Source organism: Chaetodon auriga, chromosome 6 (assembly GCF_051107435.1).
Source record: "Chaetodon auriga isolate fChaAug3 chromosome 6, fChaAug3.hap1, whole genome shotgun sequence".
In the NCBI taxonomy this organism is placed as follows: domain Eukaryota; kingdom Metazoa; phylum Chordata; class Actinopteri; order Chaetodontiformes; family Chaetodontidae; genus Chaetodon; species Chaetodon auriga.
This window is the reverse complement of record NC_135079.1, coordinates 14,541,516-14,561,457: the sequence shown is the minus strand read 5'-3', so window position 1 is coordinate 14,561,457 and position 19,942 is coordinate 14,541,516. Positions and strand designations below refer to the sequence as shown.

The following is a 19,942-nucleotide window of genomic DNA, read 5'->3' as shown; positions in this document are numbered from 1 at the left end:
CCACAGACTGCAGCTTAAATCAGATTCATACTATTATTCATTCAGAATAGATATATATTTTACACAATGTATCAACCACTGACATATGAATCAGTTGTTTACTACATTCCTTCTTGTCATCACATTGTGAACTGAACTCTTCTCAGCTGAGGAGCGAGTCTGAGATGAGCTTGCAGAAAGCATGCTAACAAGTCCACTACCTTGTGTCGTTGTTTCTTGTTTATGGCAGGGGATGCAGGCTGGCCGGGGCTTGGTACCCCACTGGAGGCAGCTGATCCAGTGCCTGAGTGGAGGAGGGCAGAGCGCTCCAGTGCAGAGAGTACCCCCAAACCCCCAGGCCCAACCCCTGTTCCAGCAATACCTGGACCCTGCTGCTGGGACACCTTCTGCAGTTCTGCGGCCAACTGCTTAGGGTCCACACCAGGGGAACGCTGCCCACCTACTAAGACAAGTATGTATAGTTATGCATTTTGTGTTTATGTGAAATAGGTACACAGATACATGCATGCATGCAGACGTATCAACAAATCCTTGTACATACCAGCCTTAAGCTGGACATGGTGCTCCAGGGCTTGTGGGTGCTCAGGGTCAGACAGCATATTAAGGTCGCTGTTTGGATCCATACAGGAAATTTATGATGGAATATCAACCAGTGTATCTTAGCAGTAATCAGTCGTACAGTGATATTTGTCAGATGGAGGGGTGTGGAATGAAGAGAGGGGAAAGGAGGGAGGAGAGAAGGTGTACATGGGTGCACGGTTACCATATTGAGACTAAAGATGTAGGAGTTTCAGTGGGACAGAGGGGTAAACGATGACAGATGCAACTCACAGTCTCACACAGAGCTCCGCCTCTGCACATGGCTGGCCCATGATGCACTGCACCTCTTCATAAGTCTTTGCCGTCAGAGGGACTCCGTTCCACTCCAACACCTGCATTCCTGTGGTGTGATAAAGGCAAACAAGCAGATTCAGAGACAAAAGGGTGTTGTCAATTCCAGACAACATATTACAGCCTGTGGCGAACTCATTTCACCCCGTCTCTAAATATGAAACATGTCTGGATCGTGCAGCTCACATGCCCAAATAGCAGATGTAATTCTTCAATTTGTAGTACACCCGGGGGAAAATTTTACTAATCTAATTTTCAATTTGGCTTTTGTGTTGAGTTTGACACTGCATCATTCTAGCACACACAACTCAGCAACATGAAACCAGGGCGTTGCACACAATCTTATTTGTTTTTGGTGAAACAAAGAACGGTATATCAGAAGTAAAAGAAGTGAGACACAACAACACACTTCAAAATGCAATAATAAAATGTGTATATTAATGAGATAATATACAAAAATCAGCACACAGCAAACTCAAACTTCCAACCCAAGGCCAGAGCTGTACGAGGCCCGACTTACACAACTGAAAACTGGTCTTCAGATTCGACTTCTGCTTACGAAGCAACTCACCAGCTGCTGTGACAATAAAGGCTTGAATTAATATTTCCGTGTCCTTCTGCCAAGCCAGTGCTCATTAGATTAATCCCTCTTCTCTCTATATATAATTCACCTCATCCTCCCCCACTTTATTTCTCCTTGCACCTGAAGGCATGCTCTGCTGCCATTCTCTTTCAGTGAAGCACAAACATCACATTTGCATAGATGCAATTCAGCACATGCTCGAAAGTAATCATTGCCAGGTTGACCACAATTTTTATTTCTTTGATATTAACTAATAATGCCACAGTCTAACCTTTTCGATCGTATCATTTTCAAACAACAGCATCAACAAAAAGAATGAAATACATCAGACCAGATGCAGAAGAGGAAATCCACGAGGTGATCTGTCCCTCACCCCCTCCCTTGTGCAATAGCAAAGCCGTGGCAGTGCCTATGGTGTTGCACCCATTGAAGAGAGAGACTACAACTCTGTCCTAAAAATATACTCAAATCGTGGGAACTACCATTAATATTCAGGCTCTTCTCTGTCAAAACAATACGCATTAGAAGATCAATCATTTGAAAATTCTAATAACTTCAAGTACAAATAGAGATTTGTACATTCATACAGATGATTACTGTGTATGTGTGTTTGTTGGTGCCTGACTTTGTGTATTTGTGTGTCTATAACAATGCTAAATATAGCCTAATGACTAACATAGCCCAGTGCTGTGGAGGGTGAGTTGACAGGCTTTTTCTGTGTTTGGATGTGATGTGTCAGGGAATGAGACGTGACAGACCGCAACACAGAAGGCTGCAGCAGCCTCTCACATCTCCATCTGGAATTCAGTGATTCAGGCAGGCATTTTTACTGAAGGCTTACATGGCTCTAGAATTGATAATAGCTTAAAGATTTGCATTTACAACATTAATATTTTATATTAAATAATATTAATATTTTTCTATTTTCTTTTACTTTTTTCTTAATATTCCAAACCTCCCAAAAAATAAAATCTAAGAAACTCACTGAGCATTTCAACAGTAAACAGTACCACTTCCTTTTCTCATTGTCTCCTTACCCTCTACAACTTTTCCTGTTTGCTCTGCCACACCACCAGGGATAACCTTGGCAATATATGCTCCAATCTCTCCTCGGCTCCCTGGAATCTCCTTGCCACCCACCACACGGATGCCAAGTCCATTCCCTGAGGGAAAAGCAAACATACAAATCTTAATCAGCAAAGCTGTGATCAAAAATGGCTGCGTATGATATGTCTGCGTGTTCTATGTTTGCCTTACCTGACACGCTGGTGTCCTTCAGGTCTCTCTTAAGCTTGATGCGAGTGTGAGGGAAGGCATAAGGGACCAGTTTCATCTGAGAGAGATTTCAAGGAATTTACAGCATGAAGAAAGTAGGTTTGCTTTCAGAAAACATCTCAGGTTTACATACTGAGAAAGCAGAATAGTGTGAAGCTGAATGTTGTTGGCTTGGATCTCACCTGTCGCCTGTCTGACATGTTTCCGCTCTGCGGATGTCCTTCTCTTGGCTTATCAAACCAGTCTGTGTCCTCTCTCCTCAGGTGGTAGGCTGGCCAGGGAGAGGTAGTGGTTAAAAGCCATGTACACATAAACACACATCTACTGTAACTATAGATAGCTTGATAAATCTCTGTTTTACGCATGATAATGAAAGCTTGGGCAGAGATCAATCTTGCAATCAAGCTTTGAAAAAAGTTTCTAGTATTCATCACAAAGTTTGTCACACATCCATGTCCGTCTGCTCAAATGCAGGAAGATCTCTGATCTGTCCTGACTGGATAGGTGAAAGCAAAGAAGTATAAACTCTGTTCCACTCTATCCAGGCCGTCTGTGAGATCAAATGATCGCTGCAAACACTGTATGAAGGATGAATAAATCTGAAGAGCATTTTAGGTTTGGCATGCATTTGATACCATGCAATGCCTCTGAGTGTGAGGGCACTTTTTCGTCCACATTTTCATAGCTGCTTTATATGAAACATTGTTGTTGAAAGAAGCCCTAGGAAAATATGTATTATGATATTTAATCATTTTGGTTGAAACACTGTGGGTTGGAGTTGTCCCATTGTGTGTTTTTATAATCATCATCATCATCATCATCATCATCATCATCATCATTATCATCATCATCATCATCATCATAACTATAATAATCACAATGATCACAATGATCATAATATTAGTCATAAACCTCTTTTATATAGCTATTTTCAAACTGTTGTTTGCCCCATAGTTTTTCTTGATAACATAATTTGAGGTGAAGGGGGAGAAATATCTACACAGTATCAAAATCATTGCATTCCACTGTAGCTTATGACCACACATATATAACCTCAAAATTGTGAAGTGGCACTGTACTATGTTAATGTATTTATGTATGTAAGTGCTGTCAGTGCAGTGCGCTGTGAAAGCCCCCCAAAGCTCATCAGACATCTAATACCTTTTAAGCATGATATGTAACATCTGAAAGATATTGGATGTCTTGCACCACATTTATTGCAAAGCTTGGAAAACTTTAAATATCTGAAGTAAAAATAATCTATAGCCATGGCAACGAGGCAGGTTGATGGAAAATGTTCTATACTACATATGTGACTCATCACTTTGGTGTTCAATGCAATTGTCACAAAGGATAGAATGTGCAAGTCTGCCAAATGTCCCTTTGTATTATGAGTGATCTAATTCCACCAAGGAGATGCACCAGTGACGATGGAGAGCAGCAGCCTGATGACCATTTATGCTGAAGGTAAATGTTGCCTGTTATCTACATGTCACAGATTAAAGAGCAGTTATCAGTTCTTATCAGTATTAGAGTTGTCTGATCTAGAATCAGTGGCAACATCGACCTTCAGAATTCTCTAAAATTTGGAGCGAATGACATATTTGCACTCAATAGGAATTCGAACATATTTTTGTGGCAACACTTATGCATGATCACACAAGATACACGTGATTTTTTGCAAAAGTGCATGAACATGAATACTGGAAATGGATCTGATATGCTTACAGAACCACTGTGATGTGCAGCCATTCCAGAATGGAGTATAACTGAAGTCACTACAGTATATGACACATAAAAGATACCTAGTGTCATTATGATGGGCTTCATTCCAAAATGGATCTGACATGTCAACTACTAGAGATAAGCTAAATGACATGTATTGCACACTATTGTGATGTGGGTCATTCAAGAATGAGTCTGGTATGTTTACAAAAATCAACCAGAGAAGTGGATCATTCAGAACCATGATGTGGAGCATGGAGGCACACAGTCTCTATTGTAACTATATGGAAATTAAGATGCTGTCTCACCTTCTATATTCCAGTTTGGGCCTCCAGCTGGGGTACAAAGTTATATGTTTTTTTCAGAAATGCGTTCAACATATTGTTATTAATCTAACAAACTACATCAACTTTCTAGATTTGCATTGTGACAATACTACAGCACATGCACTGAAAGCAGTAGTCAATATAAGATGCATGCTTGAAATCACTGCAAGTCTGATATTACTACCCTGTCAGTTTGTAAATTTAAGCAGAAGCATTGTGAAAAACAGGTACAATACATTTTAGGGAAAAAGCATCTATCAATTATCATATCACTGATCCATAGTATTACCATGAATGCAAGGGCGTTCATCTAGTACTGTAAGATACTCTACCGTGTCTGATACTTTCATGAAAGATTCTGGCATCATCTCTGTTCAAAGCCAGCATGGACTCACTTAGTGCTGTAATCAAGGCAGATGGACACTTTTACATGGGGGCAGGACAAATATCACCTTCATATCAAGAATTTATTTATACTAATTCCTTGTAAACGGTCCAGAAACAATGCTAAACATATTTGTTACTGTTACGCATTGTAATAGCTATATGATAATCGATGTGGATCACATGAAACTCTCTTAAACTAATCAGGCAAGTGTTTTGCAAAAGTCATTAGCCTTTCATATTGTTTTTTAGCATTGTCTAAGTTTATTTATTACTACTAAATGCATAACATACTGTACCCAATTAAATCTTATAAATAATGAACTAACTTTTCATATGGAATATTGATATCTAGAGAAATGGGTTTACCTAACCTAATGGAACACTACCAATCCCACACTTAAAAGAGATGGTGATTGTCAATATTGGCAGTCAATCAGTAGGGGACATAGAAGTCTCACATAGCAATGAGACATCCACAGCAACAACCAACAAGCAGAAAATATTCACTTTATTAAGATGGAATTGGAAAATGGACGTATTACACAACATGCAAGGATGCAAAATCAGATACAGAAAATTAAAGATCTATGATAAAAACAAAGACATACAGTTAACACAACACAAATGTGACACATTAATATGATGTTAAATTTAATTTTCCAACTGTACACATAACTGCATGGTAGTCCTTGAGAGAAAGTCATTGCATATCTGTACACATAACAACTCCTGCAAATTGGATTATTTTTAAATTGGTAGGTGTGTATCACTGACTTGCCAGGAGTTTGACAGAAGTACCCACCCAAAGCCAATGCCTAGCCTGCACCTCCAGGAACCATGATTCAGCAGTATTCCTTTAAACTTACTGCTGCAAGTTGTTTTCCAAAATAGCTGAAAGGATGCATTAGAAAATATACTTTTTTTCTGAGGCGATGGCCTACTTCTCACAAAGACACTATTTTATTCTGCAGATTGCTGGGGGAAGGGTTTGAAAAAGAGAGAATCCCTTGACACTCCTTGTCATACCTTCATGTTAAAGTCCTTTATTTCAGGCTTCTGCAGCTAAGATAGCTTCCACATAGTCTATACAGCATCTCAAACCCTCTAAATGCCATTAACCAAACATTTTGAAATACTTAAGTCATATACTGAATAAGTTTGCATGATTTATGTTTATGAGGCACTTCACATATGAGAAGATAGTTAAATATTACACTGTTGTGTTTAAACATGATTTTTATTATTTACGAATGACTTACACATTACACATTAGGACTTTTTCAAAACTCCCAACTTTTATTTTGTATTTAATTTGTACTAAAAGTTTGTCTTGGTATCACAAATATTAAAAAAAATACTCTGACATTCTAGCCCTGTAAGTAAGTTTCCAAATAAGTGCCCTTGTGTGCCATTATGTCCCAAAACTTGTCTCAACATGAATATTTATGTATGATTGAATTCCCAACAACTGTGTTATATCTCAACCCTGTCTCCTTGAAATTACAATTATATAAAACAAATCTGCATTAATAATTACATTATATGTCCTGACAAAAGTAATTGCTGCCTGGATTATGTTTGATCGAATGAAACAGTATATTTTATGTAAAGCACTGGAGTAGCAGGGATGTGGTTGGGTGGATGGTTTGCATACATAGTGCAGGACTGTGACACCAGAATGAAAGGTTTGCGTCCAGACTGTGGCTAGGTTTAGGCAGCAAAACCACCTTGGTTAAGGTTAAGGAAAGATTGTAATCAATGCTGACTTTTTCTGTGTTAAAACTGACCATGATCTTACCTAAACATTAACCAATTGCTGTCACTGCCTAAACATAACCATAAAAAAGTTAAGTAACTCTGCAGTCAGTGCGAGTGGATCGTGCATTGCAAGACTGCCTATTTAGGTGGAAGACAAATGAAATATGTTGTCATAAAACATACATTCAGTATCGACATTTTTGTTCCTTTCCAGGTAGGTTAATTAAAGACATTTCCTCACTATGTTGATATAAGGCGGAATTCAGTCAGCATTACATTACATTTGCTATTCTTAATTAGTTCTACATACACATAATTTCTAGGAGACACGGCTGTATATCTACCATGCATTCACTGAATGTGTCCAGTGTAGATACTTGAAATGTTTAGGGTGACTGTAAAATATGTATTGGTCAGATTTTCAACAAATGTTGGGCTCTTACTGAAAATAAGTCAGCCATAATGTGGACAACATGAATGAAGTCCAAGCCCAGAGTTTTTGTGCATACTAATCATGCTACCACTGTGTTTTTAAAAGTAAGGATCATAATTTGAATATGAAGGAGTAAAGCCATTTTGGGGAAAAAAAAAAAAAAAAAAAAAGACAAAGCATGCTAATGAAATCACAGAACAAACTTGGATAGAACTGATTAGTGACATACATAAACTCAGGTCATCAGAGTATTATGTATTGGTGAGGAAGAGTTTCAAAAGAAATTAAATAACATGCAAACATCTAATGTGACATTTACTGTGACAGAGGGAAATATAGTAACGAAAAACCAACAACAATTATCTGGAGAACTGATGGTTGAGAAAGAACCAGTTAATGCACAAAGTCAGTAAGACCACTCAGCATTAGCATGCATGACAAGCAGATCCACACAGTCAAGTTGTTGCAAAAGTCTCAGGCTCCATTTACCTTCACTATCAGACATGGCACCTTGCAAGTCATCCATGATGAATGCGATGTCTCGATCATAGCCACGTGTCCGAGATTCCTCCCTCATATGCTGCTGTACCTCTGGAAGGGAATGGCTAGACCCAAATTGGTCCCTGGAGTCAGCAGAGATGGGAGGGAGAGGTCCAGCTGAGGCTCTAGCCATACCCATAGGCTGCCCCACTGGGCTCAGAGGACTCTCTTCCTCGGAGTTCTGAGCCACAATGGGGATGCGTCCCCGACTTTGGCTGATTGGTAAACTGGTAGGCTTTGCTCTGGCCACCCCAGGGGCAAATGCTGCATCCAGAACCTCTCCTTCTGTTTTAAGTCTAAGTGAGGAGCTGGATAGGTCCCGTTTGATAGATAGATCCAAGCCATAGACAGAAGAGGGACGGGAAGAGGGACGTGATGAGGGTCGGGAACGGGTGCCACTTGGGTAGGTGCCATCATCCTGGGCAGTGGCCCTGATAGCAGATCCCAGTCCAAGGGACTGCCCAAGATTTAGAGAACCAGCTAGGTTGGCCCCCAGAGAGGAGCCCAAGTATTTTTGCTGCTCCGACAAGTTCTTTCTTAGCCCAAATGTAATCTCATCCTGAAGCAACCTAGCCGTGGCAGCCAGATTGGTCACAGAGGAGGCCCCAGATCCCATGTAGCTTGCAAAGTCCGGCTCCAGGTCCCTACTCTCCTGAATTGGGGAAAATTTAGTAATGGCCTTTGGGTCTATTAGGGCCTTTTTGTTCTTCATCTGTTTCTGGTAAAGCACAGCTGCTGGGAGTTGCTTTGCAGCCTGTTTTTCAAGTGTGAGCCTGCCAATGCTATATTTTTCTCCTTTAGGGAAGTGGCGAAAACTGCTATCACTGGGGAGATACTGGGGCAGGCCCAGGCCTGTTAAGTGTTCTAGTCCCTCAGTTCCTCGCCTGAACTCCTGCTTGATCTGCTGCTTCAGTAGCTTCAGCTCATATGGCTCCTCCATTGTGTCATCTTCTCCTTTACTATAACCCTGAAGCCGAGATGAGCCTAAAAAATCTGCCACCTAAAAGGGAACAGGGACATGCCACACATTTAGCATTTTCTCAGCAGTAATGTGAATTAAACTCAGATAATAATAATAATAATACATTTTATGTGTGTTACATATATCTCAATTATAAGTCACCAATAACACATAGTAAATACAGATGGAGCCAGACTGATTGTGTCCATTGTGTCTACACTTGTTTGTAATTGTTTCTTATTAATAGGGTTTGAATGAGGTATGTTGCACAGGGCTACTGTCTTCCAAATTTGTGTCTATTTTGACAAATGCAAAGTGTGCAAGGGCTGAACCTTAAGGAACAAATGAATACTTTTCATAGACATTGGCATCTATTTGGCCAATACACATGCTATATTCTAAACAGGCTATAACGGTTGCATCACTGGAATAAAAAATCAGCATTGCAATGTTCTCAAATTTTGAAATTTTGTATGCGATGGATTTATGGAACTGCAACCTAAAAAGCAAATTAAAATCAAGATATACATGAGGAGATGAGCAAAGTAAAATAATGTAACAGTACAGTATTTACCTCTGCTGTGCGCCTGACTTCTGCTGCCCTGAGTAATCTGTCTGTCTTGGACAACTCCTTATCAGGCAGGTTGAATCCAGAACCCAAGCCAGTGTTGCTCAGCCCGGTTGAGGCTTTAGTGAGTTCCCCTATGTCCTCTATCAGCACGTAGTTCCTAGCATTGTGGTGATCAATATCGGCATAAAAAGAATCAGCAGAAATGCTTGACATGGGACTAGAGGCCATGCTCCTTTCCTCTAGCCCCAGTCGCAAGTCCAAGTTGCCATACTTGCCCCCCAGGTGAGCAACACCATAGCCGCTTTCTGTGGAGGTTGGCACAATGAGCAGAGGCTGGTTTCGCATCACTTCATAGTTGGTGGTGATCTTAGGTTCTAAATCAGACAGGGTGGTTTGACGCTGCTTCCCCTGCTGCAAGAGCAGAGCATGTTGATAGCTGCTTGGTTGAGCCTGGGAGAGGGACAGGGTTGGGTAAGGAGACACCTGTTGGTGGTAAAGGGACTGCTGCTGATACAGGTTTTGTTGGGTGTAGTGACTGGTGGTTTGGGTCTGGGGAACATACTGGGCATAATGAGAGTAGGGACTTGTTAGTGTGTTGTACTGGGAATCAGCTTCTGTCTGCGGGGGTATGAATTGGTCAAATTCCGACTGGGGAGCTGTCCGTGGTCGCTCCAAGCCATCACCCCTGGCCTCTCTGATGTTGCTGACCTCACTGTCTGACATGTAGTCTCTTTCCTCAGCCACCCCCTGGAGATAGGCCCGCTCTCTCTTCTCTCTCTCCTTCAGCAAAGCTTCCTTACGCCGGTTGATGCCCATCTCCAGGTACCTATGAAAAAAGGGTACATATTCTTTTACAATTTTAGCCCTAACAACTCTTTTGTAATGTTCTGGGTTCTCACACAGTAGTACCTTTTACTATGTGTGAGTGTGGAGAGGTCTCACTGAGTGATGTCAAGGCAGCCTTTTAGCCAATAAGCTATCAAGGTAAGAGGGGAATCATGCAGATGAATTAGGAATAATGATTGCATGAGAGGAATGAATGCAATGCTATGGCTGTAATCAATTTACAACATATTATCTGGTTACTAGCATAATTTATTTTAATTAATGGTGTAGGGACATCTAAACAAAAGTGCAAGTCTATATGCTGAATTGTGTTGATGTTAAATTGGCTGCATCTCACCGTAGCTTGGCATCAATCTCCTTTTCCTCTTCATCTAGTTCAGCCTGTTTCTTGCGAAGCTTAGAAGATTCTCTCTCCACCAGATCAAGCTCCTTGTCAATGTCCTGCAGGATCTTTGCCCGGGCCATTGTCGTACTGCGGGCAAGACGGCGACGAGCGGAGTTGGTACTGTAGCCTGACCGTCCTGTCAGAGAATCATCTTCAGGAGGGGGGTCTGGTAGTGTGCGCTTTACCTTCTTACCCGTACCAGAGGGAGAGCCTCGAGCCTAGAACACAGAAACAAATCATAAATCTGTCACTCATTGAGTGAGGATAGAAAACAGAATTATTGTTAGCAATAATGGTAAGAGTTTTTTTCCCATTTATATTCTGCTATGACTTACAGAATAGCTGTCTGCATAGTATCCACCCATCCTGTCTTCTGTGGTAGGACTAAGGGATTTAGGATCAGATAGAGACTTCTGACCAGCCTTTAATATCCGAGGGCCAGAGGAAAATCTGGTTGGGTCAGCTGTCAACATTCTCTGTCCTCCAAGTGACTTTTCCGGGGACAGGGGGGAGACTGGATTGTAGAAGACTTTAGACTTAGAAGGGACATCTGTTGTTAGGTGACTGCTGTAGCCCACCTCAATAGGTGTGTGCCTTCTGTCTGAGTCTGTCTGACAGCTGAGACTGCCTCCTCTCTGAGAGTTCTCTGGAGCTGAGATATGCTTGATGATTTCTACCTTAGTGTCCATCTGAACATGGGGCCGTTTGATAGTTCCAGAGTGGTCAGTCTGGACAGATATCTCAGCCACTGTTTGGATAGCAATGCTAGAGACCTTGGTGCCATGTTTCCCATCACTGCTATGTTTTCGAGAGCGTCGTCGAGCTTTTGTGGGCGCATCCCATTCATCTTGGTCCTCATCATCCGTCTGAGCTGAGCTATCAATATTTCTTTTATTCTTCTTTCTCCTTCCTACATGCTGCTTCTCTGCTGAATCTTCATCATCTGTCTGCACTCCACTATCAATTATTTTTTTCCCTGTGTCCTGATCAGCTTGAAGCTTCTTCACTAAATTAAGCTGGTCCTGACTTTCATCAAACTGTGTCCCAATAGATGGAATAGCAGACTCATCTTTCACAGGCCAGTACTGGCCACTGTCTCCTACTCCCGCATATTTAGCATCTAGGAGGTTCCCTGTGGTACCAGTACTACCATAGTGCTCATCTAGCTGGCGCTGGAGTTGTAGTTGGAGTTGTTGGATTTGCTGCAACTGCTCTTTCTGCTGGGCATAGGTCTCCTGTTGGGCCACCATGTGGGCATGGTGCTCTTCCTCTTGCTGTAGAAGAAGCTGCTGTTTCAGAGCCTGAAGCTCCTCAAGCTCCCTTTGGACCATAAGCTGCTCCTGTTCACGGTAACGCTGGATCTCCTGCCTCTCCCACTCCAACTCCTCAGCAAGACATAGCTGCTTAAGCTTTTCTAGCTCTAGAAACTCCCTTTCCATCTGATACTGGGCCATCTTGGTGTTGTCTAAGCCAGGGAAAATTGGGGAGGAGGCTAAGGCATCCAGAGAGGCAGCAATTGCTTCCAAGGTAGTGTCTGAGTACATGTCTGGATAGCCAGTTATGATGTCAGCCAAAGCAGTGGGTAGGAGCTCCTTAGGTATTCCTGTTTCGAAAGGAATTATCTGTCCTGGGTCTGTACTAGGAATGAAACCATATGGATGTGGTAATGACTGGTTCTGGACTGTTGATGTAGGTGTTAGGGTAGTGCTAAAGATGGAGCCCGGTTGAGTTGTAATTGCATACGTGGATGGAACTGGGGCAGAAACAGAGGAGTAAACTATTCCATCTGAGGTTCTTAGGACACTATTTACACCAAACCCAGCTGCAGGGACCTCAGAGTATGGAGCAGTAGTCATCCCAGGGTAACCTCCAGTAGCTTTGCTAGTGTAGTCTAGGGCTTTACCTGCCACAGTAAAAGGTATAAGTAGATTTTACTTAATCAAATACATTATAATTTCAGAAACAAACATACTGTACTATATATGAGTTGAGGGTCATGCAATTTGCATTTAAGAAGACTTGCATTGCACATGCATATCTGCAGTCATTTTGGCTAGCAAGAAGCAAAACCAAAATATTGAGGGAGCACACGCAGGCACACACATGCATCTGTATAAAGACAAAAGAAAACAAAAACAAGCAGGTTTTAATATTCAATGAAATCATGCACATTAAACAGCAAAGCAAATGGAACAATTAAAGGAAATCATGGATTAATAAACACAAAACACCTATATATGTCTATGTAAGCAACTTATTGAACCTAAACAATATAACTTAAAGAGTAGAGGCACATCTTAAATCAATCCAGCGCAAGCCTATAATACAAGCATATAGAATAATCATAAAAAACCTGTAAACATGCATTAATACCCCCATACTCACCAGCAGAAAGTTTGGCAGCAGTGAGGTCTATAGCAGCATCTGAAGATCCATTGAGATAGTCATGGTCATTCTTGGGATCATAGGAGAACAGTCCTGCATCTGTCAGGTTGGTCTCAGACATTGAGGCTTTTATACCATTCATGCCTTTGATACCATACAGTCCAGTATTATCATATTGGTAGTGGTCATCTCTATAACCAAAACGGTTTTCGGGTTGAGTTGTAACCGGGGGCTGTGTTCTGCAGCTTCCTGTAAATGGTAGCTTGTAAATGACATCACAACACACACTCCTCCTTCCAGCTGTAAGATCCACTGGAGTCCCATCATCCTCTACAACAGTGGTCACCACTCCTGGGCTTGTGCCAGACAAAGCTACCAAAGCTCTCACTGGTCTATAGTTTGACAAATCCATGGCCCCTGTAGCCTCTAGAGAAAGGATAGTATCCCCATTGCTAAGAGTTGCTGGGGCTGAAGTGACTGGCTTTTTGCCTCCTGTGGAGACTCCAAAAGAAAGATTAATGGGTATGTCTTGCGCTGTGGATGCTACAGCACTGACTACAGCATGGGAGTTCACAGGTCTGTATACAATCTGTGCTAGTGGTTCGAATGGTTTGTATGTGGTGAGAGGCAGAGGCAATGAAGTGACAGGGCCTTGCAAATCAAGTGGTTTCTCTGCTGGGGTGTTGTTATATGAGGCAATGGTTGCTGTACATGTGACTATTGTGATGCTGTCAGTGACAACAGACAGTGTGGTTGCAGGGGTGATCTCTGCACTGAGATTTACTATCTCAGGCTGAACTGCTGTGATTTGACGTCCACTAGAGTCACTTGAAATAGACTGTCGACATGACTCGGGTGGTGTCAGGTCCATGCCTTGTTCAGTCATCTTCACACCAACCTTCATGGTACGCAAATCTATAACATCACCAGGGTAGATAATCTTCCCATTCTGTTTTGGCAGAGGTTGGACTTTAGCTATGTCTGGTTGTATTGTGATTGCTACACTGGGTGCAGGGACCTGTGGAAGTCTTTCATGGACAACAGAAACAGTGGTCCTCTGGACCTCAGTGGTGACCACCTGAGTGACCAGGCTTGGCAGGCTTTCAGGAGGCTGGCCTGAGGTGGAAATTGAAGAAGAATACATGTGACTCATACTGGAGACGACCTTTTCTGGTCCTCGAATCTCTTGGCTCTCAATAGACTCCTGCTGAATTTTAGTGATTGTGACTGGAGCCACAGATACACCCTGTGGAATGTCCTGTGCAGTGGGTATTGAGGTTCTCCTGGTGTATGCCTCAGTAGTTATTATCTCCAGAGGGTGATCATATTCCGCTGAATAGGTTAATACCTGTGGTCTTTGTTCTGTTGAAGGAATAGATCCTCTCCTGTAGGGGACTTGAACAGCATGGCCATCAATAGAAATATCTCTTTCAGCTGGCATGTTTATTACTTGTGCCAATGGCAATGAGTGCTGCATGGTTATAGATTCTCTCCTGGTGGCAGCAAAGGCTTCACTTGTAACCACCTGTGTGGGAGTTTCATATTCTGCAGGACAAGTAAATATCTCACTTGTACTGTATGGTGTCGGCACCATGGATGATATAGATGTGCTCCTGCTGGCAGTTTCTTCAGTTGCCAAAACTCCAAATGGCATCCCAGCCACTGCCTGAATCTGCATCACTGATGATGGTATTGAAGCTCTTCTTTGATCAACATCCTTTGTTATACTCTCTCTGGATTTTTCATGTTCAGGCTGCAATGCTATGACCTCCAATGGTGGTGTTGAATGTGACATGACAGAGGATGTATTTCCTCCATAGACTTGTGGAATATAAGTAATACGAGGGACTTCTGGCTGTACTGCCACTTCTTGAAGTGACATTAATCTAACTACTTCAGATGCTGGGGTAACTTCAGCTACTACAGGTACAGGATGAGGCACTGGAAATACTGTTGCTACTCCTGGTACCCTAACGGCAGAGTCAGTTGTAATAATCTCTGTTGGTAATTCAAACTTCGTTGGGAGGGCCACATCTTCAGCTACAAGAGGTGGTTGCTGTGTGAATAGCTGCTCTGTCACCAAAGGCAGAACTTCAAAAGGCTGAATAATTTGTGGTACTGATGGGAGTTCAGCAATGGTGAGAGTGTTGTTGAAACCTTCAACTACTGTAACTTGCTGTTGAACGGGAATTTGCTGACTCACTCCTGGTATAGACGATCTTACAACTGCCTCAGTGACAATGATATCAGTCAGCATTTCCTCTTCTTTTTGTAGCATTTCTATTTGAGTTTCAATCTGTGGGTGAAGAACAGTTGAGGAGATTTCAGCTGGTCTCTCCTGGGGAACTAATGCATCTAAAGGTACCTCAGGCTGCAATGCTATAGTAACAACATTTGTCAGAGGCTGTGGTTGCACAAATACAGTTGGTATGGGGGCATCAGGAACAAGTGCTTCGGCTGAAACCTCCGGTGGAACAGTTATGACCTCAGTGGCGAAGTCTGGATGCTGAGCAACAGATGGTGCACACTGTACTCTTGCTGTGGCTTGGACTGTTAGTGGTTGAATAAGAATCTTCTGCTCTGTGGGTATAGTGTTGACCTCAGACATTGCTTTGGGTGGTGGCAGTGACTGAGTAATTGATTGTTGTTGCACATATGGTTTCTTAATTGGTAGAGGTACACTATGTGCTTGAATAGATGTGTCCTGGCCTGATGACACAGTAATGACATTGGCCACAGATGGTGATGGTTGCACTACAGAAGGCACAGAGTCCCTCCTGGCTTGCACTTTAGCAGTTACTACCTCAGAGGGTGTTACTTGCTCTACTGCCACATTTGGAGCTGTGGGTATTGGAGGTGGGTGCCTTACAGTGGGGACAGAGGCTCTCCTAACTGTAGCCTGTGCTGAGAATGCCTCAGTGGGTGTTTTCTGCTCTGAAGGTGTGGTCCGTACCCCTAATACTTTTGTAGATGGTATGGAGCTTCGTCTTACAGGTGCCTGGACTGTAATGCCCTCTGTTGGTGAGCCAGGTTCAGATGGAAGGGTTATCACAACATAGGTTTGCAAACATTTGGCATGTCTAGGAGACAAAGGTGACTTAGGAGATGTTGCACCCAACTTGGACTCCACAGGTTGTGTCAAGCTAAGTGACAGAGCATTTGGAGGTTCTTTTGTCCTGGGTAATGTTGCAGCTTTGGGGACCACAGGAAGAGGTGGCTTGATACTCTCTCCTGGCTTGTGGCTGAAAACCAGTCCTGCTGGAATTGATACAGGTTTAGGTGGTATGGGTGGAGGAGGCTTGGTGGTTTGACTAGGGCCAACTGTTGCTGTAGCAATTGTCACTGCAGTGGAAACCGGTGGCTTAGGATAAACAGTTGGCTTAGGCAATGTAGTGGGTGCTGGTGGAGGTGTATCTGCCACAGGTATTTCTACAGTATCTATAACTTTTGTCCCTGCTATAGGTTTAGGTGGAAGTGGTGGAGTTGAAGCCACTGGCGCTGCTGACATCTTAGTGGGTAGTGAAGTTGTATCTGTGCTGGGAATATTTGAAGCTGGGTGTGTGGCTATTTGACTACTTTGTGGCAGAGAAGGAGTGGAAGTAATTAGCCTTTTATCTTGTGGGAGCAAAGATATGTTTTCCGCACTGGGCACTATGATGACTACATGCCCTTGTCTGGTTGGGGTCACCAATTGAGGTACAGCCATGCTATCTGGTTGTATTTCTTCCATTCTTGGCTGTATATCCACGACTACTGACTGCATTGGCTGGCCAGTCACTGTGGTTCCCATAGCTACAGTAGTAGTTACAGTAGGGGTGACACGCTGAACAGTCCTTATAAGTGGCAGCTCTGCATTAGGCTCAGGTAATGACACTGAAGTTGACCGAGGGGGAGGAGGGGGTGGGACCTTCTTTTTGACTATAGTAGTTGATGTTGGAGCTGGTGCATTCACCTGAGCTGTTGGAGCTTGAGCTGGGACTACTACTGGGCTCATAGATGGGACGGCTGGTTGTACAGGGACTGAGTGTACCACTTTGGCTTCGGCTTGAGATGGGGTAGTTATTAGCGCTGAGACTGGTAGAGGGGATTGTGCACAGATTGGAGATGTAGTTGAAACTAAGTCAGGCATCTGGACTATGACTGGCCCTGGGGATGAGGCCAGACTGACAGAAGTAGAAACAACATGGGCTGAAGCTTGAGTGGAGACTGCAATAGGTGTAGCTGTGACTAGGACTGTAGGTTGAGCTGAAACAACAACAGGTGCTGGACTTGGTGCTGAGACCTGTATAACAGCTGAAGCCTCTATAGCCACCTGAGATGGAGATGAAACTAAGTCTGGCATTTGAACCACAACAGGTACAGGAGTAGACATCTCCACTACTGCTGGAGTTGGGGCTTCAGCTGCAGAAGCCATAACTTGAACGTCGGCAGTTGTTTGAGCTGACACCACATCTGGTATTGTAACTATAACTGTGGCTGAAGGGGGACGATAGGCTGAGCCCCCGGTAGATGTTATCGCTGCAGTGGTGGTAGGTGACTGTGGCAAGATCTCTGGAGGTGATTGGGTTACAAATGAAGTTGGAGGTGTTGGTGTAGACAGTGGAGTTGAATCTGGTGAAACAGGTGTTTGAGCTTGGAATGAGGATGAAGATGTAGCATTAGAAGCCAAACTGGAATCTGGAGTGGCTGGTGAAGTTGGTGGTGACACTGGTGACACAGGAGAAGGTGTAGTGGTGAGTTCTGGGGCTGATATTGGAGTTGGAATAGGTTTTGGCTCAGGAATTTCACAGACCACACAGATAGGCTCCATCTCAGCTGTTTCAGACAAAGGTGGGCTTATGATTGGATCTTCTTTTGTCTCAGAGTCATCACTGGGTGTAATGTCAGAGGACATACCAACACCATACTCATCTGCAAGACTGTCATCCTCTTCCTCCCCAGATGAGCACTGAGTAATCTTGAGGTCTGGTATAGGGAACAATGCCTTTCGTAGCGCAGGATCTTGAGGAACCATAGGCCTAACAAAACCTATAGATCCACTAGGAATACTGGGAACAACAGTAACCTCAGTGCGCTTAGGAGGTTCAGAGGGGCGTGGTGGAGCTGGCCGTTTCTTTTTCTTCACTGGCACTTCGCTGGAAGTTTCAGTGCCTACAAGAGGCATATCAATTTGTGCAGTGAGAGACGTGTCTTCTGTGGGTATGGATACTGTGCAGGTCTCAGCAACCGAAGGAGGCCCAACGGCTGAAGCCCCCAATGAGAAAGATTCCATGGCTGTCTGGGCCTGTTGAAACTCTTGCTCTATCATCATCAGTTCTCTCTTTTTCTGCATCATCTCTTCATAAACCTCCTCTGGAGACCTGAGTTTTTTGAGAGATTCTGAACTAGTATCTTGCTTGAGCTCTTCCTCTTGAGAGTCACTCATCTTAATTTCAGACTCCTCAACTAAGGATTCATAAAGATAGTCCTCTATCGCCATTCCTCCATAGAGGGGCTCAATATCAGGTGGACTCTCCCCTGGAATAGCTTTTGTCTTCTGAATAATTTCCTCATACGCTTCTTCAGCGCTCTTCAATGATTTTGTTACAGTATCATTGTCTTTAAATTGATCAGAAGAAGTGTATGGTATCACTGTTGGTGAAGGCTTACGTCCCCTCTGTACAGCCCGACTAGCCTCTGGTTCTGATTCTATACTGGCAGAATACTCAGAGCCAGATGTTCTACTGGTTTCATCCATTACAGTGACTTGCCTCAGATCCTCTGTGGAGGACACATCTTCAGTTGGAGACAGTGGTTGGCCATGGACCTTAAGTTCATCTTTGTCTTTTCTAGACTTCTCCTCCTCCCTCATCTTTTCATCCTCAGAGGAGTCTTCAATAGTAGGGAGAGGCTGGGTTGGTTGCCTGTGCTTACCTTTGCGATGCTGTTTGTCCCCACCGATTTTCCTGTGACTGGGGCTGCTATCACTGTCCTCCTCCAGAGATGAGGCTGATGTAGGAGAAGATCCTGGAGTAAAGCTAGATGCCTGAACACTAGATGATCCCTTTGACAGGGATTCTGTGATGCTCTCAACTTCTTCATCAGTGCTTTGTCTCTGTCTCATGACTGGAATAGCTTTCTTGAAAGTAGCACTGGACATTGTTTCAGGAACTTCTTGAGTAATTGCAGTGTCAGTTTTCTGGAGGGCTTTTTCCCTGGCTGGACTGTCGTCTTTATCTGTGCTACTTATTCTAGGAAGTGATTTGGGTGTTACTGAAGCATTATCAAGCTCAGCTTCCTTTGTAGCTTCCTCTTTTGCCAAATTCTTTTCTTTTTCATCTTCTGAAAGAGACATTTCTTCTTCGTCACCCATGCCCATTATCTGTCTGCGGATAAACTCTTCATCTTCCATCACAGAGTCCGCACTTTCAGTTTTGATGTCCTCACTGCTGGATGAAATATTGCTCACCTTCAGCCTTCTCCTCTGGACTTTAGGTGAGGGTGAAGGCGTGAGCTCACTTTCACTGCTTTCATCCATTGCTTGGAAACTTAAGCGCCTTCTCTCAGCTTTAACCTCCTCTTTTGCTGGCATGGATGGATAGGTATTTATATCATTTGTACTTGTATCACTGACCACCTGCCCCTCTTCCAGTTCCTGCGATATGGGTAAAATGTGGGGTTGATCTTCATCATGATCCTCTGCTTTAGATTCAGGTTTAGCAGCAACTGCAGGGACAAAATTTTCCTTGGTTTCATCTTGCTCCTAAAAATGAGAAAGAAAAAAACAGAAGAAGAAAAGAAAACCTCAATGACAGAATGAGACTTTCATTGACAGATATTTTATCTTGTTTTTACTTCTAACTGCAGCATGTTATTAAACATAATTCAGAAAATGGT

At 43.0% G+C, this 19,942-nt stretch overlaps 1 protein-coding gene across 1 annotated transcript in view; it reads right to left on the bottom strand.

Moving 5' to 3' along the window:
* Positions 1 to 19,942, bottom strand: part of pclob (piccolo presynaptic cytomatrix protein b) — a 57,458-nt gene that overhangs the window by 12,378 nt on the left and 25,138 nt on the right. Inside the window, exons 15-27 of the mRNA XM_076732472.1 lie at positions 13,067 to 19,808; positions 11,017 to 12,584; positions 10,634 to 10,899; positions 9,454 to 10,276; positions 7,868 to 8,918; positions 5,133 to 5,201; positions 4,783 to 4,809; positions 2,932 to 3,020; positions 2,732 to 2,807; positions 2,512 to 2,637; positions 832 to 940; positions 542 to 609; positions 201 to 442 (exon numbers count right to left, since the gene is read on the bottom strand). Coding sequence (XP_076588587.1) covers positions 201 to 442; positions 542 to 609; positions 832 to 940; positions 2,512 to 2,637; positions 2,732 to 2,807; positions 2,932 to 3,020; positions 4,783 to 4,809; positions 5,133 to 5,201; positions 7,868 to 8,918; positions 9,454 to 10,276; positions 10,634 to 10,899; positions 11,017 to 12,584; positions 13,067 to 19,808 — 11,256 coding nt within the window. The remainder of the gene's footprint in view (positions 1 to 200; positions 443 to 541; positions 610 to 831; positions 941 to 2,511; positions 2,638 to 2,731; positions 2,808 to 2,931; positions 3,021 to 4,782; positions 4,810 to 5,132; positions 5,202 to 7,867; positions 8,919 to 9,453; positions 10,277 to 10,633; positions 10,900 to 11,016; positions 12,585 to 13,066; positions 19,809 to 19,942) is intronic.